Source organism: Fulmarus glacialis, unplaced genomic scaffold, assembly GCF_000690835.1.
Source record: "Fulmarus glacialis isolate BGI_N327 unplaced genomic scaffold, ASM69083v1 scaffold33916, whole genome shotgun sequence".
Taxonomy (NCBI): Eukaryota; Metazoa; Chordata; class Aves; order Procellariiformes; family Procellariidae; genus Fulmarus; species Fulmarus glacialis.
The window spans coordinates 5,697-18,966 of NW_009216789.1; the positions used below are offsets into that span (position 1 = coordinate 5,697).

The 13,270-nt window shown below is 49.2% G+C and overlaps 1 protein-coding gene across 1 annotated transcript in view; it reads right to left on the minus strand.

Moving 5' to 3' along the window:
• Positions 1–12,303, minus strand: part of SH3RF2 (SH3 domain containing ring finger 2) — a gene marked incomplete at both ends in the record, with an annotated part of 17,991 nt that extends 5,688 nt beyond the window's left edge. Inside the window, 3 exons of the mRNA XM_009579429.1 lie at positions 1,078–1,248; positions 3,448–3,542; positions 11,980–12,303. Of these exons, the coding sequence (XP_009577724.1) occupies positions 1,078–1,248; positions 3,448–3,542; positions 11,980–12,303 (590 nt within the window). The remainder of the gene's footprint in view (positions 1–1,077; positions 1,249–3,447; positions 3,543–11,979) is intronic.
• Between the last annotated feature and the right edge of the window lie 967 nt (positions 12,304–13,270).

Below are 13,270 nucleotides of genomic sequence, written 5' to 3' on the forward strand. Positions count from 1 at the left end.
TAGAAGGCGTGCAGGGAGGCAGAGGCTGAGATGCCCCTGCTCTTCCCTCGGTGCAGTCCTCCTTTAACCCTGCGCGGAGGTGCGGGCAGGAGGGTGTGCGTGGAGGCGATCCCCGCGGGCTGCAGCTGCCCCTCGAGCAGAGCTCCCTGCAGCCATCCATCTCCGTCCCCGCTCCCGTGGGGCTGGACCATCGCAGTGAGTTTCCAGCCATGGAAACCCTGCTCCAGATAACGAAATCACAGTCCTGGGAGAGGTGTCCTGACTTATCCCCACTTTCTATTTGCAGAAGCAGAGCACTACATTTCTAAGCTGTTCTTTGTTTCTCTGCCTAACCTGAGCGTATCTCGGGGGAACTAAGGGCACAGGCAATTTTTTTTCTCTCCTGAGTTGTATATTTTAATTATTGCTCTTTCTAATGCATGTTTGTTTAGTTAGATCAATGGCGTCCAGTGCTTAAATGCCTGCTCTAAAGACAGTGTTTTGATTCTAAAAGAGCCTTCAGCTTGTGGTTTCCCTTCTGGCAGGAAAAAAAAAAAAGACCAGCGTAATCCGAAAGGAACAAAGGCGAGTCCGAGCACAGACACGCTGCCGTTCATCCTGGCTCCCAGACTAACTCATCAAAATGTGCTGGTTGTGTCACCTACAGGTCTCTGCCAAAGCTCCTGGACTGAATTAAACAGTCATGGGAGAAGCTGCTGATGTCTCTGTCGACATCTCAGGCTTAAAACAAGTGGACGAAGGCTGATGTTGCGTTGTTCGCTCATCCAGCCCGAGTGCCCCCTCCGAGGGGATCACTGCCGGCCCCCTCCGCTCCCTGACTTCTCCCTGCCGTGGCACCCGGCTGTTGGAGGAAGATGCGATTCCCACGCCGTGCGTGCAGCCGAGTCGGTACACGGAGAAATAAAAGGAGTGAGAGCTGCCAGGTGTCATCCCGCCCAGGCGAGGAATCCCTGGCCCCTGTTAGTACTGCAGGAAGCCCTTGCAGTGATTTCTCTGTGGGAACGAGAAGACTCCAAATCCTACGTGTTACCCGCTCCCCTCTGCACAAGTTTTTGTTTCATGTGAGAAAAAACAGACCTGAAGAGGGGAGCGACGTAGTTGCTGGGGAAGATCCCCACTCTCCCCGTGACGAGGGACATGCCCCGCAACCAGCCGTCATGGTCTTTCCCAAAGACGCGGACCCCTTCTCCCTTCTGCAGCTCCAGCTCGTCCGGTCCATGAGCCACGTAGGAATGGAGAGCCACGCACCTGGGGAGACAGCGGGGGTGAGGAGGGGGGAAGGCAGCTGGAGCGCATCCTGAAGCTCCTGGGTTTAACCGTACTGAAGAACTGATGCTGCTGGCTTTGGGTGAGGGGCGGCTGTTTGCCTGAAGCCTTTTCAACCAGTACTCGCATCAAGTATTTGGGTGCTGCCGTTATTGTGGAGACAAGTCGCAGGGAAGAAACTGCCCATAACTTCAGGCCAAAGGGGATATGAATAAAAGAAGAGCCAAGAGGAATGGAGAACAAAGCAGATCCCGTCAATGGCTTCTGTCCCAGAAGTGCCAGCCAAGGGCGACAAGCGCTAGGGAGGAGAAAGCTGCTGTTCTCCACCTCACACAGTGAGTGAGTGCTCCATTGAAATAACTGATTAAGGGCTAATGTGTACCTGTCCTAAGGCAAAGCAGCATGAAAGAATGCAGGTACAATGCTCTGTCCGAGCGATAGCATCAAGAATACATTCTGCCTTTGAAGTACGTGGTGAGCCAGAGGCGTTGCATCTGCTTGCCTTGAGCATCACCTGGAGGTGTTCAGAGGCGTGGGGAGGAGGACTGCTCATACAGCAGTGTTAACCCCATCTTCCTCCCTTTCCTCGTTCTCCTGTGACCGGACCCGTGCAGAGACTGTACTGGGACTTCAGTCGCTGCCACTGGGGGCCTTTGAAAATAAAGTGGACAAAGGAGGAGGTACATGGCTCTGCTCTGGCACAGCGAGGAAACACGGCTAGAAATTAATTTGAGATCCCCTCTAGACATCTCTGCTGTGATTCCAGGACTACGACTAGGTGATGAAGCTTTGTTCTCCACAGTGAACCACGTGTGACCACACAGCAAAACAGGAGCAAAAGAAAATGGCATATTTTCCAAAACTTTCCCCTATTTGTTCTTTAAAGAACTTTAATTTGTTTCCAGTGTAACACATTTAATTGCATTGTTGTTTTTTTCCAAGCGGAATGTGATCTGCTCCCAAATATTAATGAGTTACAGACCAATACAGCAATTATCGGTTATTATTTAAAAAACAGAAACCAGACTAGTTGTCTAGATAGTCAAGGACTATCCCATAACTTTTAAAAAGGTTTCTCTCTCCTTGTTGTTCAGAACAATCACTTGAAAGTTTGACTTGAAACGCCTGTCTTTATAAAGTGACTTCTCCTTCTGTTACTTGCACAGACCAGTTGAGTTCAGTGTAAGGGAGTTCTAATTCTGCAGTGGTTTATCACTTTATACAGGATTCATCTTGAAGGGCAGGACATGCAGATACTGGTTTGATATTGTAGGGTTGAAAAAGGAGCTGTGCAAAATAGGCAGCTGATTGAACACTTTAATACAATCCTCATTCTGCAAATTATTTTAAGGTCTTAAGAGTTTTCTTGTGCTTAGGATTAAGTGTGTGCAATAGTCTTGGATGACCTATGCTAATGCATGAAAGTAGCAAACATCATGAGCGTAGTACAGCTTTATAGATATTGCTCATGTGTGCTAATGTTTCCACAGGTCTGGCTCGATACTGTGGAGGTGCTAATTACCATGTAGACAGCTTGTTGCTATTTTGTTGTTATTGGATAGCTTACTGCAGTGCCAGGCTGATGAATCTTATCTAGAGGAAAACAAATCATCACAATATATTATCTGTGAATTTTAACTCTGGGAAAGTTTTAAAAGATTGGATCGTTCAAAACACCAGTGACTGACACTGTCTTACTCAAAATAAATAACTAGAGGCACTTAAGGAGTAATTAGTTTCTTTATATTTAAAAATTTAAAATGTACTGTTGACAAATGGGCAGAACTATATCTCTATAAATAGTTAAGTGAGGTAGTAAGGTGCAAGGATGGTTCACCTGCTGGGAATATAATTTAAAAAGAGGAGCGCAGTAATTTGGATGAGAGAATGATCAGAATCTATCATCTCAAGTGTTTCCAGTAGTGTACCCGCATTCTTTTATATCCCTTGATTTTTCCTAAACTTAATCTTTGAGTTCAACTGTGATAAGTCTCTGTGACCCCCTGCTTAGACCAGCCAAGTACATTCCTACGTGGATCTGCATTTGGATCTGAACACACAGGAGCTGTGCTCTGGTCTGCCTTTACCTCCCGGCTCGCAAGAACCATGGGCTGGAGAAGCCTCAGGTGAAGGTACAGAAAATTACAGGACCCCGCAACGTATTTCAGTTTCCTTACTTACATATAAGCTGATATGTGGTGCTGCAGATGGGGAAGAGTGACAATGGCTGCTGAGTGCCCCAATGATCCCGGCGCAGGATAGTAAGATGCACTGACCTACAGGGAGAAAGAAAACAATAAATCAATCTGAATATAGACTTATTTTAGCCACTAGAAGGGCAGCTAAAAACATTTGACAGGCTTCACCCACCCTTCAAAAAAACCCCAAAGACGTTTCAGGAGAAAGAAGAGTTTGGAGCATTTGACAAAAAAGAGACGACCAGGCATAAAGAGAAAACCCCATGGTCCTTCCACTTCAACACTGAGACGCTCTCCAGGGTACGGCTTGGTTGGACTGATGGTGCTTACCCTGTCCTGTAAATGAGGAACTTGTTGGGACAGCTAACTTGGTGCGTGAGGAGGCCGTCAGAACAACGATGAAACAGGATAAATGTAAACTAACAGCCACAACTTCCAAGTGTTACATCTGAGCCCTAAACCTGTAATTGTTGCTAAGCTCATGTATGTGAGATCCACTCAAGTGGGGAAACACTCCTTCGCCTCTCTCCTTGCGCTCAGTGTTTTCTCATCCCTTTTCGCTTGGCTCTGAACAAGGTGAGTACCTTTGATTCATTCACTGTCTCTGGTGCCTGCTTCAGGAAGGAAAAGCAGTTTGGGAAAACAACATTTCAAGCCCAGACTTTGCTAACCAGGAGGAGACCGTCGTGTCTGCCAGGTGACGACTGGTGTAATCATTGCTGTTTCACTTGTTATTTATTTAGCTCCAGCTGGGAGTATTGGCATTGTCTAAACCCTAAATAATACAGTCCTTGCCCCCGTGATCTTTTAATAACTATTATTAAAGCTATTTACCACCTCTGTGGCGTCCCGAGGAGCTCCACAGACCCGTGCATACGCTCAGTGCAGACCGTGCCGGGTAAGGGGAGTAGCTGTCTGCCGCAGCGCGAGAGCACGGGCGGAGGTGCCTCGCTCGGGTTTGCGTTTGGTTTGGGGTGGCCCTTTCCCCGCCATCATTTTGCATCTACGGAGAGGTACCAGCCACCATAATGCCCTCTCTGTCCTCTCGTAGGGGTCTTTCACGTTCCAGGGAGGAACCTCAGCCCCGTTTCTGCTGTCGAGGTAATTGTGTGCCTTGAACACACTGTGCCAGACCTGCTGCTGCAGTGGGTGAGCGCCTGTCCCTGCTGCCACGTGCTGAAGGCAAGAAGATGACTCCTTGGACCTCCCTGTCATCCCGGTGAGGACACGGGCAGCGTGCTGGGCTGTTCCAGTTCCCCTGTCCCTCTGTGTCTCACAGGTTGAGTGACATCCACCCGCTGAGGGGGTTTCTGAGGCGAGCGTCCTCTGCCTCGTGTCCCGCTGAGCATCTGGCTGTTACCCCCCGACCCCAGAACCTGCCTGCGGGGTGTTTCTGTTCTTCTTCTGAGTTTTGCTATGGTTACGTTCCTTTGTGCTCGCTGCATTCCGGCGTGGTCCCACCATGGGCAGCTGTCCCCCCCTCACATGGCACTGATCTCACTTCCACGAGGGGACTGTGAGGTGACAGGGCGGTGTTCAAAGGGTGAAGGCCATCCAGTAGAAAGAATAGAAGAAATTTCTACAAATGCCAGCTTCTCAAGTAAGAGCAGTCCTGCTCGCATGCCCTGCAGATGGAGAAGTAAATGGGATGACCTCTCTGAGGCTGATAAACTCTGCGCCTCCATCTCCAGCGTGCTCTGCAGGCTGGAGGGAGCTTCCAGATGCCAGGAACAAGACGTGGAGATGTTTCACTTGGTTGCCAGTGCAACGTGGGTTAGCGTTTCATAGCTGGCTGATTGAATGAGTGGTAAAAAATCGGTACTACAGCTATTAGATATGGGAAATGTTAATCCTTTTCCAAAAACATCTGAAGAACATGCAGATAAACCCCCCTAAAGTATATTGGCCAACTATACAAAGTACTTCCACTAAGAAATGCTACTGAAGAGCTTGGCGGAGGCATAGGTCTAACGGTCTCCTCCGCTCTTTCCCCCTCTGTTGGGGTCACGTCTCCTGCACCACGTATTGGCATCTTCCCCCTTGGTCAGGACACTTGCAATGTGGGAGGGTTATCTGATCAGGGAATTCCCGCCATACCAGAAAAGGAAGGCGCTGGGCTAGATCCTGCTGGAAGCTGCATGACAGCATGCTTTAAAGGAAATATTTTCCTTGCCGGTTGCCAATTTGTGTAGCAATCAGGGTGCGAGGTCTTTCAATGAAAACTGAGAATTTTCTAGGGAAGGTAGACCCTTCCCTTTGACGTGAAAGCCCAGTTATCTTTCAAATGGCAAAAGCAAAACAATTTAAGCTGAACTTTTTTGACCAGTCCTAGCTGGCCGCCTTGTTTACATGCCCAGCAGCGAGGCAGAGGATTAGCAGGAACAAGGACAACATCATCTCTCTCCTCCCGAGGTGGTCCTTCCTGGTGGGGGGCTGGAGCCATGGCAATAATACCCCGTGCTTCTGTATTGCCTTGCTTTGGAGGCTCTCCAAGGGCTTTGCAAGCATTAGGAGATTAGCGAGGTCTCTCCAGCCCCGCGGAGGCAAGGAAGGTTTGTTATCTCTGCTTCGCAGGCCTGTCACAGGGATGGAGGGAGCAGCGCTGCCACACCTGGCACCGCACGGCTCTGGGGGCTGGGTCGGTGTCCTCGAGGGTATCCATCTGCCACCTTTCACCGGCAACATTTGTTTTTGAAAATGGTGAGAACAAGCAGTGCTGCTGAGCCCGGCCCAGGAAGGTGCCAGTTACCGAACTTGCTGGTCTGCACCAACCGTGCACGCCCCTCCTCGTCCGTTTGGTTTCTAGCTGTGAACTTTGCTTTTCTGCTTGTCGCTGTGCTGGCGGCACAGCAAACCTCGGGGCCGGGAGGAGATGAGGGAGCGCGCTCAGCAGTGTGCTGGCCTGTCTGCAGAGCCTGGGCCCGCGGGTTTGGAGGAAAGGTTCAATCTGGCATCCTCAGGATGCTCTCTTCTGCTGATCTATCCCTTACAAAGCACAAAAATGTATCCTGGGGTGAACTGCTGTGAGCAAGCAGTTCATCCCCATTTGAAATTCAGCGCTGCGCACGCTGAAAGGCGTTAGCCGTGTTGTGCCGCTGCAGGAGCGCGGCTGCTGTCGGGAGGTGAAAACACAGTTCCCAGCAAGGCAGGGCGGCTGCAGCAGCGTCCCTGGGGAATCTCAGGCCAGCGGAAAGTCACCGGGCTGGGATGTGGCTGGCAGTCATGCTCTCCAGCAAAGACCACAGGATCTTTAATGATGCAAGTTGTCAGGGCTTTAATCCCGTATTATTTCAAATCTAATTTCTAGTGGTCATGTTTGTAACGCTGTGCTGGGGCACTGGCTTAGTAAGGACCTAGGGAAAAAAAAAAGGTGACTCACCAGCTCTGTTGCTCTCCAGTAAATTAATTTCATTAAAAAACCCCAGCAACTACAGCTTCTGTCTCTGGACCTGGAGTGGCAGGTAAGCTTCAAACCATCTTTGCGTTCCTCATTGTTTAGTCCAGGTAGGGTCAGACCAGCCACTCATACAAATAAAATTGAAAATTATAATTCTGTTTTAATTTTGATAATCAAAACCTTTAAAATTTTGGGGATTTGGAGTTTCTTTTTCCTGCATTGGAGCAAAATGACAAACTTTTGCTCCGATCTTCCCGATAGAACTGTGTAGAAATGTCCACTTCTGTATGGAAAGCTTAACATTTTTCATCTCTCTCTCTGTTTTCACTCTGCATGGAAGCAGTGATCCTTCCAGAGCCTGCATCAAAGCTGGTTTTCTATTTTCAACAGAGAGGAAAAAAGATTGAATGAAATATTTTCCAGCCAGGTATAAGTGATTTCAGCATTCACTTTTGCTGATCTCCTGTGAGTACCTTGCAAGCCCTTATAAGTACAAAGAGTTTCATTTTCCGCCTCTCCTTAAATCCCTCTCTTACTCCATCTCCCTACCTAGCTTGTCGCCAACGTGATTTCTAGCGCGGCTCCTCTCTACAGTGCCCTGCTGACACAGGCAATTCCCTGTCGAGAGTGCTCATGAGATACCTTGTGGGGAGGGAGATTTTTCCAGTTCCATCGCGGGGCAATTGGTGCTCTTGGTGCTACTGAAAGTTGGATCCTGCAAGTTTCAGATCATTTATTACATAGAAAAGCCAAATGTACTAGACGGCAGATGTCAGGCTGATCAGCTCACTTTAACGAGCGGCAAAGGGTAGCAGCAGCTCTTAGCCAGATGTTTCCTGACCCAAGTACCGCCAGGCCCAGGGGAATAAGCTCAGTTTTGACTGGGAAGAGATCCCTGCAGCTGCTGGTGCTTTCCGCTGGAGGCGGAGAGGGCGGGCGCAGTTCAGCGCCGCCGCGCTCCCCTCGCCCCGCAGCCGGCCCGCTTGCACAACAGGCACAGGCACAGACACGGTGCACCACAAGCCCTGCAAACTGGTTCTGGCTCCCGCCTGAGCCCGGCTTGGCACCACAAAGGGGAAGGAAGAGCAGGAGGAGGGCTGGCGGCAGTGCTGGCTGCTGCCGGTTATTCCCTTTTATGGGCCGAAATGAGTCCGACCTGATCCTTGTTGGTGGAAATGCCAGGCAGGCAGGCACATCATGTCTTGGAAAGCCCTACAAACGCCCAGCCACAGCCTCTTCAGCTTTGCTTCTTAAGCCGTGCTTTGTTGCTGCCTGTACCCACGGTGCAGCCCCTCTTGCTCCCTCTCCCCCTGCCAAGCGCCGGCATCGCTGGAGACGTGACTCCGCCAGGGCACATGTCACGCACAGGGTGCTTCAGGTGGAAACTAATGATCTCCTTTGTCTCCCTCAAACGTATGTAGTCTCATAGCTTGGGGCAAGTGTCATGTAACTAAAAGCTACTGGAAAATTCCCACTTTTTTTGACCCCCAAAGAAAGCAATGAACACATCTGTTCAAAATATGTGGATTTAAAAAAAAATTACTAGATCCAAATGTATATTCAATATCTGTCTAGAAGCCTGTCCTTGCAGAGGAGAGGGATTTAAAGGCTTGGATAGTAACAGGGTCACTAGGTTTCCAGTTTGATCGCTAAGGTCGCTCTGCTGCCCCATCCCCAAGTGATGGCTGGTGCTAGGACCCCCCTCCTGTGATCCTAACCCTTGCTAGTGTCAAACCCAGTTGCAGCACAGCTCCTTTCCTTCCAGCTGGTCTCACGGGGCCTTACATCCTTATCTCAGGCAGGGAATGAAACTGGGTCATTGTCTGAAAAGACAAAAGCACCTCCCGGCGAGCGAGCGCCTGCCCAGTGCACGGAGGCGAGCGAAGGGCTGGGATGCTGCTGCTGGGGCAGTTCCTTTCAACGGAGGGAGAAAAGCTCCGGTGTTTGGGTGTGGAGCCCGGGGGCTGTGGCTGCTCTCAGACTTCTTTGGGCTCTGCACGGAGCCCCGGATGGGGAGGCGGACTTTCCCTGGCTCCCAGGGAGGGTGGGTGCTGCGGCGTGCATTCCTCCTGCCAGTGATTCACCCGCTAATCCCGCGCAGCCTCCACGGCTTTGCCTGCTGCTCGCCATCTTAGGCAGATGCCTGCACCCTTCCCGTGCCATCCCTCTGCTCGGCATCAGTGCTGGTGGCCAGGGGCTGGGCAAGGCGGCACGTTCCGCCCCCCTCCCCCTTGCCCAGTCTACCCCATCTACCTCACCCCCGCCTTCCAGCTAAGGTTATCCAGCCCTGGGCTTTGCCTCCTGGGACAATTCCCACTTAACAACTGGTTAGATCCTCACCTACTTCATTCTCAAAAATTGTTCAGTCTTGCCCACCAGGTCTTAGAAACTCCTCCTGAGAGGCTGTGCTGTTTGGGGCTGGCTCCCGGGCGGTTCGAGAGCTGCCATCGCTGCTCCTTACGCAGCACGGCCGTGTGTGAGCGCAGGCTCGGCACCTGGGTGAATCCTGGTGAGGATTTCAGCCCGGAGTCAGGAAGGCTGAGCTGAGCTGTAGACTCAGCTCCATCTGCTGCACCATATTTGTGACCACCCACAAAGATCTGGGCTACTCAACCTCTGCAGACTTACTAGGGAGCACCAAAAGGCACGGAAGCAATTAAGGATGTGATTCAACCCACTCTTTTCTTTACTATATTGCTAATAACGGAAGACCCCAGCTTGCTACTTGTACTCCAGGGCTGAGTTCTCAGGGCTGGCAATAGGCACGCAACTGTTCATTACTTCTGAACTTCTATTTTATCTCGAGTAGTTTAAACCCAAGAAAGACAGATCTTTTCCTTCCAGGTAATGTTGTGTATATAAACTTAATTGCCATGGAACAACTACACTTTTGGAGATGTGCTGCTGTTTTTCCAAAATCGCAGCACTTACTATCGAAGCTGAACTTCCACCAGAAGCTGCTGACAGGGTAGACCAACCCTTGGGATCAGCATCAGCTCTCATCTCTCCCATTACTCCTCAATCCTGCAACTTTGTTCTTATCATGAGGGCTGCCTTATCAACAAATTCACCCCCGCAGCTTTTCCATCTGATTAATACTAGGAAAAAGGACGAGCGACCTCAGTGGGATACGGCCAAAGTGGTCCAGCCTGGCAGTGCGTATCTGGGCTTGCAAAAGAATCTCAACTTTGCAGGTCAGTCATTGCAACCCAAACCCAGAGATGGAAAAAGGAAAAGCTGCAACCTGTGTGGCCCCAAGAACAACACAGATCCTCCTGCAAACCTCCGGGAGCTAAACTGTTGTTTAGAAGAAAGGAAATTCTAACCCTTCTAAGGTAAAATGTTAACACGTTCACTCTATTGCTTCTGCTGTTGACAATAGTTCACACTGAGACATTTTTGGTAAAATTATATTGGGTTCGCGAGACATGATACCATTTCAATTGAATTATAGTTCTATTGTAAGGCTTCATTTCCTCTCACATAAAACAGGATCTAACATCCAAGGCTCTTTGCAGGCTATTGCCAAGTACAAAATGCCTGCTGGGTTTTATTGCACAGACACCGAACTACCAGGGGCTGGCTTATTGCTTTATAAAATGTTAGAGCAACCTTGAATATGAAAGATGTCATATAAATCTAAACAAAACCTTTTTTCTCCCATTTCAGATGATCTGTGAAGATTCTGTATTGAGATCTTTAGTCAGAGTGTGAAGAAGGAATGAGACTCTTTTGCCTCCTAAAATAAAGAGAGGATGTAGTTCAAAAGGTCAGTCTGCATTTATTATCTCAGCCCCAAATTCAGCTTCTCTCAGCATAGTCCCAGGTTTAGATTGCAGACCGACAAGGACTCCTGGTAATTGCCCTCCCCTGGCAGAAACCATTCATCTGGACGTGGATAGATGTGGGCAGAGGACTGATTTACAGTAGGGCAAAGACCCCGATTGCTTTTCAGAAGGGCTGACAGCCCTGCTTCGAAGAAGCAGAAGGCTTCTTCATTATTTCTGTAGATGTTATAACACCGCTGAACTGGCATTTTGTGAGGAAGCCTGTCCTGGATGCAGTTTGCCTTTGGAGAAAACTTTGTGGATTAGGGTACGGTAATGGAGCTCCGTGCTTCCGCGATGCCTGCGTGTGCACCGGTGGGCAGAGTAAAGGTTGTGTTCAGAGATACCCAAACATGTGATCTCCTGAGATTTTGGGCTTAATCAAGTTTTTTCGGTTAAGCCCAATGCTTATCATTGGGGATAAGCATTGGGGATGCTGGGGACTCCTTGTATGCTTGAGACTTACCAGAAAAATTGAAATACCTATTAATAAAAAGAGCAGGTTTCTACTTTCCTTTTAAGCATGGGAGTTAGGTGAAAAGGCCGTTAAAGCAATCACCGGCAGTACAGACCTGCTCAGCACAATGCAGCGTCTGCACTCATCTCACTGGGCTTTTATTTGCTCATAATTCAGGGCCTGATTCTGCAGGTCCTACTGTGCCCGTGCACCTTAATTCTGTGAGAGGAGCTTAGAAAGGCTCATCGTCAAAGTAACGCAGGTGAGAGTGGCCAATGGCTGGTTTTAGCTTTAATTTTGCAAATGTTGAGAACTGCCTGTTTTTGATCTACATCGTTGTATGGCAAACCAGATGTTTGCTTGCAGCGTGAATTCAGGCACAAACACACGTACATGTCTGTGAATGAGCTGAGGCCCAGTTAGCTCCCTTGGGAATTCATGTTCCATACTACTTTCTAAAATGAAAAATATTTTATTTTGCAAGTTAAGCTCTGTTTTCTGTTCTACACCGGTAGCTCACTGCAGTAGGGCAGAAATCAGGACGGGAATGTGCTTTATCCACGTTTAGTTACTCTGATAACTTCTCTTTTTATGAATTCCCTTGGGTCCCTGAACTCTGAAGACAGGCCTTTCCAATTCAAAAGGAGGGGAAAAAATCCCAGGCAGCCTGATGTGGATGACATCTCTTACTGACGCTATTAGCATGGGTGCTTTGTCTTTGCACGTTTGTGCTCTCGCTTTTCAAATTGCTGCCTGCACATCAAGTGTTTCCATCCAGGATTTGCATTTTGGACTCATACTGCTCCTCCAGCACCCACACCGCCGCTTCCTTACCTGGAGAGGAGTGCCGTAGGGAAACTCCGCTTTCTCGCTGCTCTGGGTGGCCACGGTGGGGTTGCTGGAGCTGATGAGGACGGGGGAGCTGATCTCCAGCGCCTGCCGCTCGGCGGGCGCGTGGACCATCCGGTTGAGGGTGTTCAGGGCGGTGGTGATGGAGAACTGCCGCAGGCTCTTCCGCCTGGAGTCGGGCACCTTGGGGAAAGCCTGCGAATCCGCGCCCTTTGCTTTGGGAGACGCCGTTCGTAGGGACGCGCACTTAAACTGAGGGGACCAGTGGCTTTTGCTGGTCTGCAGGAGTTGCCTTGCAGTGGTGTTTGGCTGGAACAGACAAAGGGAGATGCGATGGCACGTTTCAGAAGTTATGCCTGGCACAGCCCAGCGACTGCTCAGTTTTCTCTTTTTCCTCTCTTTTCCTATCTGGCAGCAGAGCTGCAGGCAGATTTCAGATGATGTTACAGGCGATCTTTAAAAACTTGTGGCTCAGTCATTTCCCTGATATGTTTTCAGTGACAAATCCTGGATGCAAAATTACTGCTGCAAAGCTGACAGCAAAATTAAAATCGGTTTGAAAAACTTGTTGCTTAGACAACACGTTACTGAAGCTGAGGGCTCCTCCCCAATACTTTACAGAAAGTTTTGTTTCTTGTCAAGGCCTTTGGCTTGCAGAGGTGTAAGGAGAGCTGGCTGGCTCTCTAGCAGCATTATAATAAATTTAACTCTAAATTAGAAGGGAGGTTTGGGCAGCAGGACATCAAATCCCTGCAGCTGACTTTAAGGCATGAGCTTGGAGAAGTCCTCACTGGTGGTGGCTTTCCAAGCAGAATTAGATCCACCCAGTTACCTCTCTGTAGGCCAAAACATTCATGGCTTGATCCTGCTTCCATTGAAAAAAGCCCGGCTTTTTAACCATTGGGTTTAATGAGGGAAGAGCCAGGCCCTGAGTTTGCATACAGGGAATGTTCAAACAGTATTTCTTGGAAACTGCTGATCACACAGTATTAATAGCAAAGGGCATGTGGTGACAATGTTTTTTACCACGATGACTGCCAGAGGAATTAATCATGATTTACTGCTGACATTAACGAATTGCAAAACTTTGAGATTCTCACCCACTCATGTGAGGCAATGTGCCTGGCTCCTGGGATGAACAAGGATGACTCTAACGCAGGAGGGTACAGGTGTCTTTCAAGCATTATCATTTTAAAGCAGGGATTGTTTTCACATTTCCCTCCTCCTCGCTCCTTAAAGCAAGGTTTAAAAACCATAGTGTGTGCATATGTGCACA